The 22294-nt window shown below is 50.5% G+C and overlaps 1 protein-coding gene across 1 annotated transcript in view; it reads left to right on the top strand.

Moving 5' to 3' along the window:
- The first annotated feature begins 1203 nt into the window (after positions 1 to 1203).
- Positions 1204 to 22294, top strand: part of LOC140409453 (disintegrin and metalloproteinase domain-containing protein 12-like) — a 170637-nt gene continuing 149546 nt past the window's right edge. The window contains exons 1-2 of the mRNA XM_072497885.1: positions 1204 to 1212; positions 14647 to 14813. Coding sequence (XP_072353986.1) covers positions 1204 to 1212; positions 14647 to 14813 — 176 coding nt within the window. The remainder of the gene's footprint in view (positions 1213 to 14646; positions 14814 to 22294) is intronic.

Below are 22294 nucleotides of genomic sequence, written 5' to 3'. Positions count from 1 at the left end.
ATGGAAGATAGGAGCAGGAGTTTGCCTTTCGGCCCTTCGAGCCTGCTCCACTATTCATCACCATCATGGCTGATCATCCAACTCAATAGCCTAACCCTGCTTTCTCCCCAAGTGCTATATCCAGCCGCCTCTTGAATATATTCAATGTTTTAGCATCAACTACTTCCTGTGGTAATGAATTCCACAGGCTCACCACTCTTTCTGTGAAGAAATGTCTCCTTATCTCTGTCCGAAATGGTTTGTCCTGAATCCTCAGACTGTGACCCCTGGTTCTGGACACACCCATCATTGGTAACATCTTCCCTGCATCTGCCCTGTCTAGTCCTGGTAGAATTTTATAAGTCTCTATGAGACCCCCCTCATTCTTCTGAACTCCGGCGAGAACAATCCCAACCGAGTCAATCTCTCCTCATATGACAATCCCGCCATCCCTGGAATCAGTCTGGTAACCCTTCGCTGCGCTCCCTCGAGAGCAAGAACATCCTTCCTCAGAGAAGGAGACCAAAACTGCACACAATACTCCAGGTGTGGCCTCACCAAAGCCCTGTATAATTGCAGCAACACATCCCTGCTTCTATACTCGAATCCTCTCGCAATGAAGGCCAACATACCATTAGCCTTCTTTACCGCCTGCTGCACCTGCATGCTTACCTTCAGCGACTGCACAAGGACACCCAGGTCCCGCTGCACACTCCCCTCTCCTAATTTACAACCATTCAGATAGTAATGTGCCTTCCTATTTTTGCTTCCAAAGTGAATAACCTCACACTTATCCAAATTATACTGCATCTGCCATTGATTTGCCCACTCGCCCAACCTGTCCAGATCTTGCTGTAGGATCCCTGCATCCTCGTCACAATTCACCCTCCCACCCAACTTGGTGTCATCTGCAAACTTTGAGATGTTACATTTTGTTTCCTCATCCAAATCATTAATATATATTGTGAATAGCTGGGGTCCCAGCACCGATCCCTGTGGCACCCCACTAGTTCATTTCCTGGGACCATTTAGCGTTAAGGAAATTTTAGAAAATTCATGGGGAATGGGTTGAAGAAAGTGGCAGGGTGTGTGGGATCATGGGAGTGTGGGTAGAGTTATGTTGCTCATTGACTCATCATAAATTATTTGGTTTGATTTCAGTATCAGCATCTGGCGAGTGACCGAGGTGCTGTGGTGAGGCGATTGATTAACATTGCAAATACGATGGACTTGGTGAGTACAGCGATTGTGTTGGCAATCGAGTTCGACTTTACTTTCCACATCGCTTGGAAAACTCCCCCACTCCTTGCCAGGTCAGAATGAAAATGACATTAATGTAGTGCTGTGGGCATCGCAATGCTCCAAATATCTGGCATCAGATTTTCACACTCAGCTCGACAGAAAATTGCCAATAATCTCAGCCTAAATTGAAATATATCTGTGTTCTGTTCCCTCTCTACAATTACAGTGCTCACACTCTGAATGTGGATAACTTTCTCATTACTCATAGTAGGGAAGTTATTTTGGCGTTCCCATGTGCTACTTCCTACTTTCACTCAGAATCACTCTCAGCTGCCTGGGCACCTTTTCACAGCCTCAAGATCCCCTTTACATTCCCTCCCTCTTTTTGTATTGATCCCTCTTTCCCAGTGTGCTCTGTTTTCCTTTCCTGCGATAGTATATTTTTCCCTCCCCTTTTTCTCCATCTCCTGTCTCCGTAGTCCCAGTGCATCTTGTCTCACGCTCAAGCTGCTCCTTCGATCTCTCCCTGGATGTTCTTTATCTCTCCCATTGCAAGCTGATATCCTCTTCCTTGCTGACAATTTGGTCGAGATTCTCCATCGCCCGCCGCTGGTAACGGAGTTCCCGATGCGATGGAGATTAGGGACAAATGAGGGACCGATGAATCTATCTATCTTTGCTTTAAATCATTCAACAAGGTAGCCTCAACTACTTCACAGGGCGGGGGATTCCCCAGATTTACAACACTTCAGGTGAAGAAGTTCCTCCTCAACTCAGTCCTAAATCTGCTCCCACTTATTTTGAGGCTGTGCCCCCTAATTCTATATTCACCCACCAGTGGAAATAACCTACCTCCCTGCTTCTATCCTATCTATTCCCTTCATAATTGTATATGTTTCTATAAGATCCCCCTTATTCTTCCAAATTTCAATGAGTATAGTCCCAGTCTACCTAATCTCTCTTCATAAGCCAATACTCTCAACTCCAGAATCAACCAAGTGAATCTCCTCTGCACCCCGTCGAGTGCCAGTACGTCCTTTCTCAAGTAAGGAGACCAAAACTGTACACAGTACTCAAGGTGTGGCCTCACCAGCACCCCATACAGCTGCCACATAACCTCCCTGCTTTTAAACTCCATCCCTCTAGCAATGAAGGACACCATTCCATATGGGTGGGGTTACTGGGTTATGGGGATAGGGTGGAGGTGTTGACCTTGGGTAGGGTGCTCTTTCCAAGAGCCGGTGCAGACTCGATGGGCCAAATGGCCTCCTTCTGCACCGTAAATTCTATGATTAGTAATCGAGATACCCAGGCGAATGCTCTGGGAACCCTGGTAAGAATTCCACTATGGCAGATGATGAAATTTGAATTCAATAAATGAAATGAAAAGTCTGATGCTGAATGATGACCATGAAACCATTGTCGATTGTCATAAAAACCCATCTGGTTCACTAATGCCCTTTAGAGAAGGAAATCTGCCGTCCTTACCCAGCCTGGCCTACATGTGACTCTAGACCCACTGCAATGTGGTTGACTCTTTCAAAATAAAATGCCCCAGTTTGAGGGCAATTGGGGACAGGCAGCAAGCGCTGGCTTTGCTTCCGACAGCCACATCCCAGGAAAGAATTTAAAAAGTATGTTTTTCCCTCTTGTTGGTTCCCTCACCACCTGCTGCAGTCCCAGTCTCGCAGCTCTGTCCCCGGCCAGCTCGGTCTGTCCCTCACCACCTGCTGCAGTCCCAGTCTCGCAGCTCTGTCCCCGGCCAGCTCGGTCTGTCCCTCACCACCTGCTGCAGTCCCAGTCTCGCAGCTCTGTCCCCGGCCAGCTCGGTCTGTCCCTCACCACCTGCTGCAGTCCCAGTCTCGCAGCTCTGTCCCCGGCCAGCTCGGTCTGTCCCTCACCACCTGCTGCAGTCCCAGTCTCGCAGCTCTGTCCCCGGCCAGCTCGGTCTGTCCCTCACCACCTGCTGCAGTCCCAGTCTCGCAGCTCTGTCCCCGCCCAGCTCGGTCTGTCCACACCACCTGCTGCAGTCCCAATCTCGCAGCTCTGTCCCCGGCCAGCTCGGTCTGTCCCTCACCACCTGCTGCAGTCCCAGTCTCGCAGCTCTGTCCCCGGCCAGCTCGGCCTGTCCCTCACCACCTGCTGCAGTCCCAGTCTCGCAGCTCTGTCCCCGACCAGCTCGGTCTGTCCCTCACCACCTGCTGCAGTCCCAGTCTCGCAGCTCTGTCCCCAACCAGCTCGGTCTGTCCCTCACCACCTGCTGCAGTCCCAGTCTCGCAGCTCTGGCCCCGGCCAGCTCGGTCTGTCCCTCAACACCTGCTGCAGTCCCAGTCTCGCAGCTCTGTCCCCGGCCAGCTCGGTCTGTCCCTCACCACCTGCTGCAGTCCCAGTCTCGCAGCTCTGTCCCCGACCAGCTCGGTCTGTCCCTCACCACCTGCTGCAGTCCCAGTCTCGCAGCTCTGTCCCCAGCCAGCTCGGTCTGTCCCTCACCACCTGCTGCAGTCCCAGTCTCGCAGCTCTGTCCCCGGCCAGCTCGGTCTGTCCCTCACCACCTGCTGCAGTCCCAGTCTCGCAGCTCTGTCCCCGGCCAGCTCGGTCTGTCCCTCACCACCTGCTGCAGTCCCAGTCTCGCAGCTCTGTCCCCGGCCAGCTCGGTCTGTCCCTCACCACCTGCTGCAGTCCCAGTCTCGCAGCTCTGTCCCCGGCCAGCTCGGTCTGTCCCTCACCACCTGCTGCAGTCCCAGTCTCGCAGCTCTGTCCCCGGCCAGCTCGGTCTGTCCCTCACCACCTGCTGCAGTCCCAGTCTCGCAGCTCTGTCCCCGGCCAGCTCGGTCTGTCCCTCACCACCTGCTGCAGTCCCAGTCTCGCAGCTCTGTCCCCGGCCAGCTCGGTCTGTCCCTCACCACCTGCTGCAGTCCCAGTCTCGCAGCTCTGTCCCCGGCCAGCTCGGTCTGTCCCTCACCACCTGCTGCAGTCCCAGTCTCGCAGCTCTGTCCCCGGCCAGCTCGGTCTGTCCCTCACCACCTGCTGCAGTCCCAGTCTCGCAGCTCTGTCCCCGGCCAGCTCGGTCTGTCCACACCACCTGCTGCAGTCCCAGTCTCGCAGCTCTGTCCCCGACCAGCTCGGTCTGTCCACACCACCTGCTGCAGTCCCAGTCTCGCAGCTCTGTCCCCGGCCAGCTCGGTCTGTCCCTCACCACCTGCTGCAGTCCCAGTCTCGCAGCTCTGTCCCCGGCCAGCTCGGTCTGTCCCTCACCACCTGCTGCAGTCCCAGTCTCGCAGCTCTGTCCCCGACCAGCTCGGTCTGTCCCTCACCACCTGCTGCAGTCCCAGTCTCGCAGCTCTGTCCCCGACCAGCTCGGTCTGTCCCTCACCACCTGCTGCAGTCCCAGTCTCGCAGCTCTGTCCCCGGCCAGCTCGGTCTGTGCTGGTATTACTGAGCATCTCTTGGGGATGGACATTGAAGTTCCCACCCAGAATATATTCTGCGACCTTGCCACCCTCAGTGCTTCCTCCAAGTGCAGCACGGTAGCTCAGTGGTGAGCACTGTTGCTTCACAGCGCCAGGGTCCCAGGTTCGATTCCCGGCTTGGGTCACTGTCTGTGCGGAGTCTGCACGTTCTCCCCGTGTCTGCGTGGGTTTCCTCCGGGCGCTCCAGTTTCCTCCCACAAGTCCTGAAAGACGTGCTGTTAGGTGAATTGGACATTCTGAATTCTCCCTCTGTGTACCCGAACAGGCGCCGGAATGTGGCGACAAGGGGATTTTCACAGCAACTTCATTGCAGTGTTAATGTAAGCCTACTTGTGGCAATAATAAAGATTATCATTAGCGTGGACAATGTGGAATCTGTGGAGCTGCGGAACACCAAAGGGCAAAAAACATCAGTGGGAGTTGTGTACAGACCACAAAACAGTAGTTGTGAGTTTTGGGATGGCATCAAACAGGGAATTAGAGATGCGTGCAGTAAGGGTACAGTAGCATTATGGGTGACTTCAATCTGCATATTGATTGGGCTAATCAAACTTGTAGCAATGCATTGGAGGAGGATTTCCTGGAATTTCTAAGGGATGGTTTTCTTGACCAACTAGGGAGCTGGCCATCCTACATTGGGTATTGTGCAATGCTAGAGGATTAATTTGCCACATTGCGCGAGATCCAGAGTGACCCTAATATGGTAGAGTTCTTCATTAAGATGGAGAGTGACCCAGTTCAGTCTGAGACTAGAGTCCTGAACTTAAAGAAATAATGATGTGGAGATGCCGGCGTTGGACTGGGGTGAGCACAATGAGAAGTCTTACAACACCAGGTTAAAGTCCAACCGGTTTGTTTCGAAGAAATATGTTTGATGGTATGAGGCGTGCATTGGCGAGGATAAGCTGGAAAAGGATCCTTAAAGGATTGACGGTGGATAGGCAATGGCAGACACTGAAAGAACACAGGGATAAACTTCAATGATTGCACATCCCTATCTGGAGCAAGAGTAAGAAGAGGTGGAGATGGTTAGCAGTTTCAAATTCCTAGGGGTGCACATCTCCAAAAATCTGTCCTGGTCCATCCACGTCGACGCTACCACCAAGAAAGTACAACAGCGCCTATACTTCCGCAGGAATCTAAGGAAATTCAGCATGTCCACATTAACTCTTACCAACTTTTACAGATGCACCATAGAAAGCATCCTATCGGGCTGCATCACAGCCTGGTATGGCAACTGCTCGGCCCAGGACCGCAAGAAACTTCAGAGAGTCGTGAACACCGCCCAGTCCATCACACGAACCTGCCTCCCATCCATTGACTCCATCTACACCTCCCGCTGCCTGGGGAAAGTGGGCAGCATAATCAAAGACCCCTCCCACCCGGCTTACTCACACTTCCAACTTCTTCCATCGGGCAGGAGATACAGAAGTCTGAGAACACGCACGAATAGACTCAAAAAGAGCTTCTTCCCCGCTGTTACCAGACTCCTAAATGACGCTCTTATGGACTGACCTCATTAACACTACACCCTGTATGCTTCACCCGATGCCGGTGCTTATGTAGTTACATTGTGTACCTTGTGTTGCCCGGTTATGTATTTTCTTCCCATGTACTTAATGATCTGTCGAGCAGTTCGCAGAAAGATGCTTTTCGCTGTACCTCGGTACACGTGACAATAAACAAATCCAATCCAATAGGAAGGTGGCTCAACCATGGCTAACATGGGAAATTCAAAGAGGAGGCGTATAAATTGGCCGGAAAAATCAGTAAGCCTGCGGACTGGGAGAAACAAAACTCAGCAGAGGAGGGCAAAGGGTTTAATTCGGAAGGGGAAATAGAATACAAGAGTAAACTTGTAGAAAATATGAAACCTGACTGCAAAAGCTTCTGTAGATCTGTGAAGAGAAAAAGACTGGTGAAGACAAATGTAGGTCCCTCACCGTAAGAATCAGGTGAGTTCATAATGGACAACAAAGAGATGGCAGACCAGTTGAACAAATACTTTGGATCTGTCTTCACTCAGGAGGACACAAATAACCTTCTGGAAATACTAGGGGACAGAGGGTCTCACATGAAGGAGGAACTGAAGGAAATCCTTATTCGTCAGGAAATTGTTTTGGAGAAATAGAAACGATTAAAACCCGATAAGTCCCCAAGGAAGTGACCTAGAAATAGTGGACACATTGGTGCATTCTATAGACTCTGGAAGAGTTCCAATGGATTGCAGGGTAACTAATGTAACCCCACTTTTTTTAAAAGGAGAGAGAGAGAATTATAGACCGGTTAGCCTGACATCGGCGATGGGGAAAATGCTGGCGTCAATTATTAAGGATGAAATAACTGAGCATTTGGAAAGTGGGGACTGGATTGTGGGTAACAGAAAGCTGTCGGGGCCAGTTCGTTGGATATATTCAAGAGGGAGTTTGCGGCTATAGGGATCAAGGGTGTGGAGAGAAAACGGAGTGGGATACTGAAATTGCATGATCAGTCATGATCATATAATGGTGGTGCAGGATCGAAGGGCCGAATGGCCTACTCCTGCTCCAATTTTCTATGTTTCGATGTTTCCTTAATGTCAGCTCTATTGGCAAGCAGCACTGGGCACCAAGGTGGTCCCTTGTCCCATGGGTACAGTTAAAATCCCCGCCTGCCCCCTGCCGCGAGGATGATGCAATAATGCACGGACCCGCCTCGATGGTGACAAGGGGAGTAGACACTTCCTTGAAGAAAGTCGATTGTTGCGGCTTCAAAATGGGAGCGTAGACATTGACAAAGTGAAACACCACGTGACTATCAGGGGCCGTCAGGTGCAGCAATTGGCCTCGTCCTGGCTCCTTGACCCCCCAGGATCTCTGGTTGAAACTGTAGAGGCAATAAGTTGCCCACCTTGCCTGAAGGTGAGGTCAGGTGACTCAGGTAGAACCCCCCCCTCCTCGCCACTCCAGGAGCCACGTGGCTTTGACTCCCGGAGTGGCGTGGGTTTCTTGCAGGTGGCTCACTGCATACTTCCCGTCGCGGAGGACCGAAAGGTTCTGGAACCTGTGGAGTGCCTGTCTGCTGTTCTGGCTGGCTATTGTCACCTGCATGCCAGCAGTAGTACTCGGAATGAGCAGAGGAGCACGGCGAGGAAGCCATCAATCATACACTGCTCGGCCTTACCAGCCTCCTGAGCCTCTTCGACATTGGCATGGGAAGACCTGATGAGCAGGACCGTGTTCAACATCATCAGGTTTTTCATTTGGATCAATGTCGCGCATGAGGTCCCAGGTATCTTTGAACAAATTGTCTTTCGTTCTGGCTGCAGAAAAGAGCAACAGCAGCCTCCAGGCACCTGCAGAAACCAGCAGGAGCAAGCAGCAAACACAACCTGCGGCTGTGAAGTGTTCTCACAACTAATACGGCCCATTACTTATTAACAATTATTATGGGCCAGGGTTTAGAGAACCCCAAAGTGTATCATGGAGTTCACCTGACCCACAACCTTTAATAGATTGTGGTTATGGGGAGCACACGGCCCACTTTGCAGGCGTGATGCAACAGAGATCAAAAGTATTTTAAACATAAACAATGTTTATTCTATGAATCTGGGTAACATTTTATAAACACACAGTAAACATCTTATCAACTGATACCCCACTGCAATCAGGTATTATGTTTTCCACAAGTTTACTCTTTTATTTTATTTTCCCTCAGAATTAAACCCTTTGTCCTGCTCTGCTGAATTTAAAAGAAGATACTATCTTTTAAGCAAAATTGACAATAAATATCCCTTTTTGTCGACAAAACCAAAACATGCAAACATTTATAATAACAAAGTCCATTTTAGTTCTTCTTCCTCCAACTGGACTCCCTCCTGGTTGACAGTCTCTTTGGACAAGAAGGTCTCTGCACGATCCATCCATTTCTCTCCGCCTCGGCATTTCTCTTTAAAGTCAGATACTTTAGTTCAATCTGATCACAGAGTCCCTTGTAATTCTCCAGCACAGGAGCATTGGTTATCACAGCTTTCAGGCAGTCAAATGCCTGTTGAAAGCCCGCTGTCCATTGAAATTTTTGACGTTTCTTTAGCAAATCCGTCAGTGGAGCAAGCACTCTGCAAACATTTGGCACAAATGGTCGATCAAATCCACTCATGCCAAGAAATCGCATTATTTCCCTTCATGTCGAGGATATTGGAAACTCCCGAATAATTTTTATTTGCACATCCCGTGTGACCATTCGACCCTGTCAATTGTAGGGTCAAGGAAAGTGACTTGGGCTTTTCCAAATTCACTTTTGGCTAGGTTTATCACCAACCCGCCTCCTGAAGTCGATCGAATAACTCCCTCAGATGTTTTAAATGTTCTTTCCATGTCTGGCTGAAAATTACCAGATCGTCGATGTATACCGCACAATTGGGTAATCCTGAAACAACTGTGTTAGTTAACCGTTGAAATGGGGCATCAACTGTATGCCAGAAAATGGAAATCGCTACTCACGTCCTCAGTTCCCCATAGCAGGCACCAACTTCACGTTAGAAAAAGGAGCACTAAACAAATTTCCTGGAGGCCATTACATTCAACCTCAATCTCGCTAATTGTGGTAGTCACCACTGTTGTATTATATTGTATATATGGGTATTACGGTAAGGCCCCTGTACTACAGGTATGGGGGTAGATCCCTGCCTGCTGGCTCCGCCCAGGAGGCGGAGTATAAATGTGTGTGCTCTCCAAACAGCAGCCATTTCGTAAGCTGCTGTAGGAGGCCACACATCTCTGTAATAAAGCCTCGATTACATTCTAGTCTTGTCTCGTCGTAATTGATCGTGCATCAATTTATTACACAGATATTTTTCAGAGATGGACCTCTGCATCAAGCCGGATCGCCTGCAGCTGCATCCGCAAGCAGACAACGCCAACAAGGACTTCCAACATTGGCGAGCTTGCTTTGAAGCATACATCAGGTCTGCGCCAGACCCAATCCCAGAAGTACCGAAGCTCCAGATTCTGTACACACGGCTGCGCTCCAACGTTTTTCCCCTCGTCCAGGACACGCCTAACAACGCAGAGGCCATGGCGCTACTGAAGGAGAATTACGCTCAGCAGACCAACAAGATCTACGCCAGGCACCTCCTATCCACGCGGCACCAACTTCCCGGTGAGTCTGTGGAAGATTTCTGGTGTGCCCTGCTCGCCCTGGTGAGAGACTGTGACTGCCAGGCCGTTTCGGCCACTGAACATTCTAACCTGCTAATGAGAGACGCGTTCGTTACGGGCAAAGGGTCCTACTACATCCGCCAGCGCCTCTTAGAAGGGGCCACGCTTGACCTCGCGGTGACCAGGAAACGAGCGCTGTCGCAACGTATAGGCTTATGCCCCCGACCGCACGGCCCACCCCCCCTGTGCATCGTGGACCCCACCAGCGGCCACCCCATCGTGGACCCCATCAGCGACCGCCCTCAGCCAACCCCACGCCTACGCCGCATGGCAACCAACCAACCCTGGGGGACCCAAGTGATACTTCTGTGGACAGACAAAACACCCCTGGCAGTGCTACCCGGTGCGGAGCGCGCTCTGCAAGGCCTGTTGGAAGAAGGGACGTTTCGCTGCAGTGTGACAGGCCCACTCAATCGCCTCTATTGTCCCAGCACCCCCCACGTGTGGCCAGTGGGCGCCACCATCTTCCTCTCCTCAGACCACGTGCAGCCTGTGGGTGCCGCCATCTTGCTCCACTCACAACACGTGCTGCCCGAGGGCGCCGCTATCTTGCCTCCCCCAGGACACGTGTGGCCTGTGGGCGCCGCCACCTTACCCGCCTCAGGACCCCTGCCCATCGGGCACCTCATCAGGCTGCTCATCGCCTGCAACAGCCGACGACCAGCCGCGTCTCGTCTCGGTCACGATCGACCAGTCTCGACCGCACAACCTCACGACCGCTTCGACAAAGGTGAAGTTCGACGGCAACGAGATATCCTGCCTTCTGGACTCCAGGAGCACTGAGAGCTTCATCCACCTCGATCCGGTAAGGTGCTGCTCCCTCGTGGTACACCCCGCTAACCAAAGAATCTCCCTGGCCTCCGCATCTCACTCCATGGCGATCCGGGGGTACTGCATCGCCACCCTCACCGTCCAGCGCGTAGAGTTCATCAGCTTCCGGCTCTACGTCCGCCCCAACCTCTGCGCTGCCCTGCTACTCGGCCTGGACTTCCAGAGCCTAACCCTGAAATTTGGCGGGCCACTACCACCCCTTACTGTTTGTGGCCTCGCGACCCTTAAGGTCGATCCGCCTTCCCTATTTGCAAATCTCACCCCGGATTGCAAACCCGTCGCCACCAGGAGCAGACGGTACAGTGTCCAGGACAGGACCTTCATCAGGTCTGAGGTCCAGCGGCTGCTGCGGGAAGGCATTATCGATGCCAGCAACAGCCCCTGGAGAGCCCAAGTGGTAGTAGTGAAAACCGGGGAGAAAAACAGGATGATCGTTGACTACAGTCCGACCATCAATCGGTACACGCAGCTCGACGGGTCCCCCCTCCCACACATATCTGATATGGTCAATCAGATTGCGCAGTACCGGGCCTTCTCGACAGTGGACCTGAAATCCGCTTACCACCAGCTCCCCATCCGGAAGGGCGTTTGAAGCAGACGGCCGCCTTTACCATTTCCTTCAGGTTCTCTTCGGCGTCATCAACGGGGTCTCGGTCTTCCAACGGGAGATGTACCGAGTGGTTGACTGGTACGGGCTGCGGGCCACTTTCCCGTACCTGGACAACGTCACGATCTGCGGCCACGACCAGCAGGACCACGACGCTAACCTTTCCAAATTTCTCCACACTCCTCAACCTAACTTACAACAAGAAGTGTGTGTTCAGCACGAACCGATCAGCCATCCTCGGCTATGTGGTTCAGAACGGAGTTGTAGGGCCTGACCCCTTTTGCAAGCGCCCCCTCATAGAACTTCCCCTCCCCCACTGCCCCAAGGCCCTCAAACGATGCCTGGGGTTCTTCTCATACAATGCCCAGTGGGTCCCAAACTATGCGAACAAGCCCCGCCCACTCATTCAATCCACCGTTTTCCCACTGACGGCCGAGGCTCACCAGGCCTTCAACCGTATCAAATCCGACATCGCCAAGGCCGCGATGCACGCGGTCGATGAGACACTCCCCTTCCAAGTTGACAGCGATGGATCAGACGTCGCTCTGGGCCGCCATCCTCACCAGGCAGGCAGGCCATGGCATTCTTTTCCCGCACCCTCCATGCTTCCGAAATGCGCCGCCCCTCCGTTGAAAAGGACGCCCAAGCAATCGTTGAAGCTGTGCGACATTGGAGGCATTACCCGGCCAGCAGGAGATTCACTCAACTCACTGACCAACGGTCGATTGCCTTCATGGAACACACAGCGGGGTAAGATCAAAAATGATAAAATCTTGCGGTGGAGGATCGAGCTGTCCACCTACAATTACGAGATTTTGTATCGCCCCGGTAAGCTCAACGAGCCGCCCGATACCCTGTCCCGAGGTACATGTGCCAGCGCACAAGTGGACCGACTCTGGACCCTGCACGACGATCTCTGTCACCCAGGGGTCACCCGCTTTTACCACTTCATTAAGGCCCACAACCTGCCCTACTCCATCGAGGAAGTCAGGGCTATCACCAGAGACTGCCAGGTAAACCGCACTTCTACCAGCCAGACCGCGCGCGCCTGGTGAAGGCCTCCCGCCCCTTTGAACACCTCAGCGTGGACTTCAAAGGGCCCCTCCCCTCCACCGACCGTAACACGTACTTTCTTAATGTGCTCGACGAATATTCCTGATTCCTCTTCGCCGTCCCATGCCCCGATATGACGTCTGCCACCATCATCAAAGCCCTCAACTCCATCTTCGTTCTGTTCGGTTTCCCCACCTACATCCACAGCGACCGGGGATCCACATTTATGAGCAATGAGCTGCGCCAGTACCTGCTCAACAGGGGCATTGCCTCGAGCAGGACGACCAGCTACAACCCCGGGAAAACGGGCAGGTAGAGTGGGAGAATGGGACAGCTGGAGGGCCGTCCAGCTGGCCCTGCGGTCCAGAAATCTCCAGGGCCTCCCACTGGCAGGAGGTCCTCCCCAACCCACTTCACTCCATTCGGCCGCTCCTGTGCACCGCGACCAACGAGACGCCCCATGAACGTCTCTTTGCTTTCCCCAGGAAGTCCACCTCCGGGGTTTCGCTCACAACGTGCTGGCAGCACCAGGACCCGTTCTCCTCCGCAAGCACGTGCGGCTCCACAAGACGGACCCGTTGGTCGAGAGGGTACCGCTACTCCATGCAAACCCGCAGTACGCCTACGTAGTGTACCCCGACGGCCGCCAAGACACAGTCTCCCTCAGGGATCTGGCACCAGCTGGGTCCCCACCCACCCCCACCCCTGCCCCGGCGCCACCCTCCCCCCCCCCCAGTGCACCCCACCACAGCCCCCGCTCCAGGACAATCCGTCCTCCCCTTGCCCCCACCCGGGGATGAAGAGGATTTCGACACGCTCCCGGAGTCACCGAAGACCAAGCCGACGCCTGAGTCGCCACCAGCACTGCGGCCTCTCAACGACAGATCAAGGCGCCCGATCGTCTAAATTTGTAACCTTCTCTGTAATTTTAAAACCAATCTGTATGTATATAGTTTCCCCCCCGCTGGACTCATTTTTAACAGGGGGTGAATGTGGTAGTCACCACTGTTGTATTATATTGTATATATGGGTATTACGGTATGGCCCTTGTACTACAGGTATGTGGGTAGATCCCTGCCTGCTGGCTCCGCCCAGGAGGCGGAGTATAAATGTGTGTGCTCTCCGAACAGCAGCCATTTCATAAGCTGCTGTAGGAGGCTACACAATTCTGTGTAATAAAGCCTCGATTACATTCTACTCTCGTCTCGTCGTAATTGATAGTGCATCACTAATGAGATGGAAATTGACACTAATTGGTGTCAATGATATGCTCGCCCAAATGTGGCGAGCATCAGAACTCTCCATTGGGAGCGGGCAGGTTAGAGGCAAATTGATTCGCGCACAGCCCGATTTTCAACTTCCCGGCACGCAACACAGTTAAATCTCGGCCGTCAGACATGTGCACAAAATTCTAGCTGACGTAATAAAAGGGGGTGTAGGCACTTGGAAAATAAATTAGCTGAGTTCCAGGAAGCAGTGAAAGAAGTGTTTTATTTAGAGGTGGAGTGGGCAGCACGGTGGCGCAGTGGGTTCGCGCTGCTGCCTCACGGCGCCGAGGTCCCAGGTTCGATCCTGGCTCTGGGTCACTGTCCGTGTGGAGTTTGCACATTCTCCCCATGTCTGCGTGGGTTTCGCTCCCACAACCCAAAAGATGTGCAGGCTAGGTGGATTGGCCACGCTAAATTGCCCCTTAATTGGATAAAATGAATTGGGTATTCTAAATTTATAACAAAAAAAGAGTTGGAGGAAAGTTTCTAGTGGAGTTTCGCAGGTGTCAATGTTGGGCCCATTGCTCTTCTTTGATGTATCTCAACAGTCGGATGGTGTTCAGGGCATTATTTTAAAATCTGCAGATGATACAAAGAAGGAATCATTGTCAACTATGATGAGGAAAGTCTTGACGATGGTGGAAGGAGAAGATTTCAGCCTCTGGCCGGTGGCTGCTGCCTCCGCTCGGCACACGGCGGGCTGACTGAGATATCCCAACCAATTTGTTTCCCAATCCGTCCCATGCCTCTCTGTAAAATACTTCTGCTTTCCTTTTAACACAGTTACCAATCTCATCCCGCGCTCTAATCTTTGCATCTCTGATTTCCTTTTTGACGTTCCCTGAGAAATTTCCATCGTCGCCTGGTTCTAACTTTATTGTGAATCTGACATCCATTCCACATCACAATTCAGTCAAATTTAGTTCCCCGTTCAGGTGGGATCATCGGTTTTGGACAAACTGATTCATGAATGTCTCTAACCGTTTTCCTCTCTCCAGTACTACAAACCATTTAACCTCCGCATTGCACTGATTGGAGTCGAGGTGTGGACGGCCGACCAAATCAAGGTGGACAACGATGCGAAAGAAACAATGAACCGATTCCTCGAGTGGAGACGGGTGAATCTGCTGCCACGGATGCACAATGACAATGCTCACCTCATCACGTGAGTAACTCAGCCACAACACTCGCAAACTAACCCTGAGCAGGGCTGGCAATTCTTTGTTGTCTTTGGTCGTCGATATCTGTGTTGCTGAGAAGTTCAACATTTATTATCCATCTCCAATACCTCTTGGGGAAAATAGTATCTCATTTCTTTTGAACCGTACGGCACCGGTACAGCAATCTTGCTGACAGGAAAGAATTTTCAGAATTCTGACACTGAGTTTTTAAAATTAATTTATGGGATGTAGGCGTTGCTGGCTAGGTCAGCATTTATTGTCCATTCCTAATTGCCCCGATAAGTTGGTGGTGAGCTGCCTTCTTGAACGGCTGAAGTCAATGTGGTGTAGGTACACCCACTGTGAAGTTACAGAGGGAGTTCCAGGGTTTTGGCCGTGCGACAGTGAAGGATCGACAATATATTTCCAGGTCAGGGGGGGGTGAGTGGCTTGGAGGGGAACTTCCAGGTGGTGGGGTTCCTGGGTATCTGCTGCTCTTGTCCTACTTGATGGTAGTGCTCGTGGTTTTGGAAGGTGCTGCCTAAGGAGCCTTCATGGGGAGCAGAGCAGAAAAGGACCAGGGAGCAGCCTGGGAAGGTAAGTGGTATAAAAACCTTACCCCAGTGATTTGTGCGCTTCACATTGGAACGAAGTGGAGTACGAAAAACCAGAGAGCAACCTGGGAAGTGACGTTTAAGGGGCATCTTGATAAATACATGAATAGGATGGGAATAGAGGGATACGGACCCAGGAAGTGTAGAAGATTGTAGTTTAGTCGGGCAGCACAGTCGGCACGGGCTTGGAGGGCCGAAGGGCCTGTTCCTGTGCTGTACTTTTCTTTGTTCTTTGTTTGCAATGTGAAGGACGGTCACAAGAAAAGAAAGAGGGACAGACCGGCGAATGTCTTTTTGCACCAAGGAAGTATGAAAGAGTAGGGAAATTTGACAACAGAGCAAATGTAAAAGCTTTGTATGTAAATGCACAAAGCATTAGTAACAAAATTAATGAGTTAACGGCGGAAATAGAGACATTTGTTGGTGATTACTAAGGCATGGTTACAAGGAGACCAGGTCTTGGAATTGAATATCCAAGGGAACACAGCATTTCAGAAAGGTAGGGTGAAAGGAGAAGGAGGTGGTGTTGCCCTGCTGGTGAGGCAAGGGATCAGTGCTGGAATGGGAAATGACATAAGCACTGGAGATCAAGATGTGGAATCAGTCTGGGTAGAAATAAGGGAAGAAGTCCCTGGTAAAAATAATCTATAGGTCCCCAAACATTAGTTGTACAGTGGGGCACAGTATAAACCAGGGTTGGCTCTGTTGCTCAGCAGGGAGGGTCAAAGCGTAGAAGAGCAATAGTCATAGGGGACTCCATAGTCAGGGGGCGGGATGTCACTGAACGGCTGCAGGGCATCCTGAAGGGGGAGGGTGATAATACAAAGGTCATGGTACATGTTGGTATGAATGACATTGATAGAAAGAGAGATGAGGTCTTGCATCAGGAATTCAGGAAGTCGGGCAATAGACTAAAGAGCAGGACCTCTCGGGTTGTAATCTCTGGATTACTCCCAGTGCCACGCGCTAATGACTACAGAAATAGGAGAATAGCGCAGATGAATCCATGGTTTAAGAGTTGGTGCAGGGGGGAGGGTTTTAGATTCCTGGACCACTGGGAGTTTTTTAGGGAAGGTGGGACCTGTACAAGCGGGACGTCCACATCTGAACCAGAGCGGGACTAACATCCTTGCTGGCGGGTTTGCCAGTGCTGTTGGGAGGAGTCAAAACAAATTCGACAGGGGCAGGGGATGCAGAGTGTTACCACAATAGGTGCACAGTGTATCACCAGAAAGCAACCAAGTTAGGGGGAACACAGCAGAAGTAGGTTTCAGGAGAATATGACAGGGCTGAATGGTCCCTACATTAATTCCCAGAGTATTACAGAAAAATGGATGAGTTAAGGGCGAGGATTGACATGTGGAGTTATGATATAGTAACCATCATGGAGACATGGTTGAGGGAGGGCCCTGGGAGGTGGGAACCAGAGCCTTCGATCAGAAGTGTAATAACTGAAGAGGAAATAGAGAACAAAAATAATAGACCATCACCCTCAGGCAGAGCAAAAAACGTGGCAAGTGTGAGAAAGAAGGTGGCCAAAGCAGGACTGAGGGTGTTGTACCTAAATGCGCGCAGTATAAGGAATAAGGTAAATGAGCTTGCTGTGCACGTTGAAATTGGCCGGTACGATGTTGTGGGCATCACAGAGACGTAGCTGCAAGGAGATCAGGGCTGGGATCTAAATATCCAAGGACATGTACACCATCCAACAGACAGGCAGATGGGCAAAGGGGGCGGGGTTGCATTGTCAGTAAGGAATGAAGTCAAATCGATAGCAAGGAGCGATATAGGATCAGAAGGCGTAGAATATCTGGGTAGAGTTGAGGAATCGCCAAGGTAAAAAGACCCCGACGGGAGTTATGTACAGGCCCCCGAGCAGTAGTCAGGATGTGGGGCAGAAAATACATCAGGAGATAGAAAAGGCAAGTAAAAAAGGCAATATTACAATAATCATGGGGGACTTCAATATGCAGGTGGACTGGGAAAATCAGGTTAGTAGTCGATCCCAAGAAATGGAATTTGTGGAATGTCTAAGAGATATTTTTTTGGACCAGCTTGTGACAGAACCTACTAGGGAACAGGCAATTCTGGATTTGGTGATGTGTAATGAGGCAGACTTGATTAGGGAACTTAAGGTGAAGGAACCCTTAGGAAGCAGTGACCACAATATGATAGACTTTAACAGAAAGCATTTAAAGCGAGCCGAGGACAACTAAAAAAAGCAATACGGGGGGAGAAGATGAAGTATGAGTGCAAGCTAGCTGGTAATATAAAGCAAGATGGAAAGAGTTTTTTTCAATCTATAAAAGGTAAGACAGAGGCAAAAATAGGTATTGGACCACTGGAAAATGTGGCTGGAGAAGTAATAATAGGAAACAAAGAAATGGCAGAGGAACTGAATAGTTACTTTGCATCAGTCTTCACGGCGGAAGACACCAGTGGGATGCCAGAGCTCCAGGAGAATCAGGGGGCAGAGATGAGTGCAGTGACTGTTGATTCCCAAATTTCTTTCTCCGTCAGTCTGGCCTCACTAAAAGTTGAGATGGATTTGCACGTAAAAAGAAGTTATTTATTTAGCTTGCAAGCTTGATTCATCTTACAGAAACATAAGAGACATCCAGTCTCCTACACTCCAGAAAGCGAATGAACAAAGAGACAAAGGGATCTCTGCAAATCAATTCAAATGGTATCAAGTTTCACATACTCGACGCCCATAGGTCAGCCTATATCCCTCCTGACCTGTTTGATCTATTCTGATTGGCTCACTTCCAATCCCTTTCTCTGGCCCCTATCAATGCAGCATCACTCTCATAGACACACCTCTTCCTGCTTTTTCCATGCGGTCTCAAACCCCTTTGTCTCTATCTGCCAGAATCAAAGTGGCTTATTTCTACATTACATTAACTAGTATCTCTAAAGTAACTATTTTATATCACATTTGTCATGACCATTACTAAGGAGAAGGTTCTGGGGAAACTGAAAGGTCTGAAGGTGGATAGGTCACCTGGACCGGATGGACTACACCCCAGGGTCCTAAAAGAGATAGCTGAGGAAATTGTGGAGACATTGGTGATGATCTTTCAGGAATCCCTGGAGGCAGGAAGGGTCCCAGAGGACTGGAAGGTAGCTAATGTAACACCACTGTTTAAGAAGGGAGCGAGGCAGAAGATGGGAAATTATAGGCCTGTGAGCATGACTTCGGCCATTGGTAAGATGTTAGAGTCCATTCTTAAAGATAAAGTAGGTATAAAATAAGTACTTGGAAGTGCACGGTAAAATAGGACTGAGTCAGCACGGTTTCGTCAAAGGGAGGTCACGTCTGAAAAATCTGTTAAAATTCTTTGAGGAAGTAACAAGGAAGCTAGACAAAGGAGAACCAGTAGACCTGATGTATTTAGATTTCCAGAAGGCCTTTGACAAGGTGCCGCATAGGAGACTGTTAAATAAGTTACGAGCTCATGGTGTTCAGGGTAAGATCCCGGCATGGATAGAGGATTGGCTGACTGGCAGAAGGCAGAGAGTGGGGATAAAGGGGTCTTTTTCAGGATGACAGCCGGTGACTAGTGGTGTTCCTCAGGGGTCTGTGCTGGGACCACAACTTTTCACAATATACATCAATGATCTGGAAGAAGGAACTGAAGGCACTGTTGCTAAGTTTGCAGATGATACAAAGATCTGATAATAATCTTTTATTGTCAAAAGTTATGAGGTTACTGTGAAAAGCCCCCAGTCACCACATTCCGCCGCCTGTTCGGGTAAGCTGGTACGGGAATTGAGCCCGCGCTGCTGGCCTTGTTCAGCATCACAAACCAGCTGTCTAGCCCACTGAGCTAAACCAGCCCATCCAGGCCAACCGGATCTGTAGGGAAAAGGTAGTATTGAGGAAGCAGGCGGGCTGCAGAAGGACTGGGACAGGCTAGAATAGTGGACAATGAAGTGGCAAATGGAGTACAATGTGGAAAAGTTTGAGCTAATGCACTTTGGAAAGAGGAATTTAGGCATCGACTATTTTCTAAATAGGGAGATAATAAGGAAATCAGAAGTACAAAAGGACTTGGGAGCCTTGTTCACGATTCTCTGAAGGTTAACGTGCAGGTTCAGTCGGCAGTTAGGAAGGCAAATGCAATGTTAGCATTCATGTCAAGAGGGCTAGAATACAAGACCAGGGATGTAATTCTGAGGCTGTACAAGGCTCTGGTCAGACCCCATTTGGAGTATTGTGAGCAGTTTTGGGCCCCGTATCGAAGGAAGGATGTGCTGGCCTTGGAAAGGGTCCAGAGGAGGTTCACAAGAACGATCCCTGGAATGAAGAGCTTGTCGTATGAGGAACGGTTGAGGACTCTGGGTCTGTACTTGTTCGAGTTTAGAAGGATGAGGGGGGATCTTATTGAAACTTACAGGATACTGCGAGGCCTGGATAGAGTGGACGTGGAGAGGATGTTTCCACTTGTAGGAAAAACTAGAACCAGAGGGCACAGCCTCAGACTGAAGGGACGATCCTTTAAAACAGAGATGAGGAGGAATTTCTTCAGCCAGAGGGTGGTGAATCTGTGGAACTCTTTGCCGCAGAAGGCTGTGGAGGCCAAATCACTGAGTGTCTTTAAGACAGAGATAGATAGGTTCTTGATCAATAAGGGGATCAGGGGTTATGGGGAGAAGGCAGGAGAATGGGGATGAGGAAATATCAGCCATGATTTTTGTCGATTTCGGCGGGAGAACAGCTGGTGAGTCAGTTTCAGCGGGAGAATTGCGGAAGTGGCTGCTGGGAGGTAAGTCAACCTTTAAAAGCACTTGTCTTTGCAGGGGCAGGCCAGTCGATTTCGGCGTGAGAACAGCTGGTGAGTCAGTTTCAGCGGGAGCATTGCGGAGGTGGTTGCTGGGAGGTAAGTCTGTCCTTTAAAAGCACTTGTCTTTGCAGGGGCAGGCCAGTCGATTTCGGCGGGAGTGGAGCTGGCTGGTTAGTCAATTTCAGCAGGAGCTGAGAATTTTTCTTTTTTTTTAAAATTAGTATTTTAGGCGGGAACAGGAAGTCGACCCGCGGACGTCTGGGAAGACCCTCACCAATAAATTCTGGTGGAGAGGAAACCCGAGACACTACACGTGTAGTGTCTCCCACCCGCCCTCCTCCTCTAACCTAATAATAAAACCCATTGGTCTGAGGTAAGTACCATATTTTATTATATTATTATTATTTTTTATAAAAATTTAATTTAGTTGTTAGCCAGATCTTGGTAGAAAGTTAGAGGAATGGCAGGGAAGGGAGTGCAATGTTCCTCCTGCAGGATGTTTGAGGTGAGGGATGCAGTTAGTGTCCCTGCTGATTTTACCTGCAGGAAGTGCTGCCATCTCCAGCTCCTCCAAGACCGAGTTAGGGAACTGGAGCTGGAGTTGGAAGAACTTCGGATCATTCGGGAGGCAGAAGGGGTCATAGATAGCAGCTTCAGGGAATTAGTTACACCAAAGATTGGAGATAGGTGGGTAACTGTAAGAGGGACTGGGAAAAAGCAGTCAGTGCAGGGATCCCCTGCGGTCGTTCCCCTGAGAAACAAGTATACCGCTTTGGATACTTGTGGGGGGGACGACTTACCAGGGGTAAGCCATGGGGTACGGGCCTCTGGCACGGTGTCTGTCCCTGTTGCTCAGAAGGGAAGGGGGGAGAGGAGCAGAGCATTAGTAATTGGGGACTCTATAGTCAGGGGCACAGATAGGAGATTTTGTGGGAGCATGAGAGACTCACGTTTGGTATGTTGCCTCCCAGGTGCAAGGGTACGTGATGTCTTGGATCGTGTTTTCCGGGTCCTTAAGGGGGAGGGGGAGCAGCCCCAAGTCGTGGTCCACATTGGCACTAACGACATAGGTAGGAAAGGGGATAAGGATGTCAGGCAGGCTTTAGGGAGCTAGGATGGAAGCTCAGAACTAGAACAAACAGAGTTGTTATCTCTGGGTTGTTGCCCGTGCCACGTGATAGTGAGATGAGGAATAGGGAGAGAGAGCATTTAAACACGTGGCTACAGGGATGGTGCAGGCGGGAGGGATTCAGATTTCTGGATAACTGGGGCTCTTTCTGGGGAAGGTGGGACCTCTACAGACAGGATGGTCTACATCTGAACCTGAGGGGCACAAATATCCTGGGTGGAGATTTGTTAGTGCTCTTTGGGGGGGTTTAAACTAATGCAGCAGGGGCATGGGAACCTGGATTGTAGTTTTAGGGTAAGGAGAATGAGAGTATAGAGGTCAGGAGCACAGATTTGACGTCGCAGGAGGGGGCCAGTGTTCAGGTAGGTGGTTTGAAGTGTGTCTACTTCAATGCCAGGAGTATACGAAACAAGGTAGGGGAACTGGCAGCATGGGTTGGTACCTGGGACTTCGATGTTGTGGCCATTTCGGAGACATGGATAGAGCAGGGACAGGAATGGATGTTGCAGGTTCCGGGGTTTAGGTGTTTTAGTAAGCTCAGAGAAGGAGGCAAAAGAGGGGGAGGTGTGGCGCTGCTCGTCAAGAGCAGTATTACGGTGGCGGAGAGGATGCGAGATGGGGACTCTTCTTTCGAGGTAGTATGGGCTGAAGTTAGAAACATGAAAGGAGAGGTCACCCTGTTGGGAGTTTTTTTAGGCCTCCTAATAGTTCTAGGGATGTAGAGGAAAGGATGGCGAAGATGATTCTGGATATGAGCGAAAGGAACAGGGTAGTTATTATGGGAGACTTTAAATTTCCAAATACTGACTGGAAAAGATATAGTTTGAGTACAATAGATGGGTCGTTTTTTGTACAGTGTGTGCAGGAGGGTTTCCTGAAACAATATGTTGACAGGCCAACAAGAGGCGAGGCCACGTTGGATTTGGTTTTGGGTAATGAACCAGGCTAGGTGTTGG

The sequence above is a fragment of the Scyliorhinus torazame genome, chromosome 3 (assembly GCF_047496885.1).
Source record: "Scyliorhinus torazame isolate Kashiwa2021f chromosome 3, sScyTor2.1, whole genome shotgun sequence".
NCBI classification, from domain to species: domain Eukaryota; kingdom Metazoa; phylum Chordata; class Chondrichthyes; order Carcharhiniformes; family Scyliorhinidae; genus Scyliorhinus; species Scyliorhinus torazame.
The sequence above is the reverse complement of the archived record's forward strand: the minus strand, read 5'-3'. Positions and strand labels throughout refer to the sequence as shown.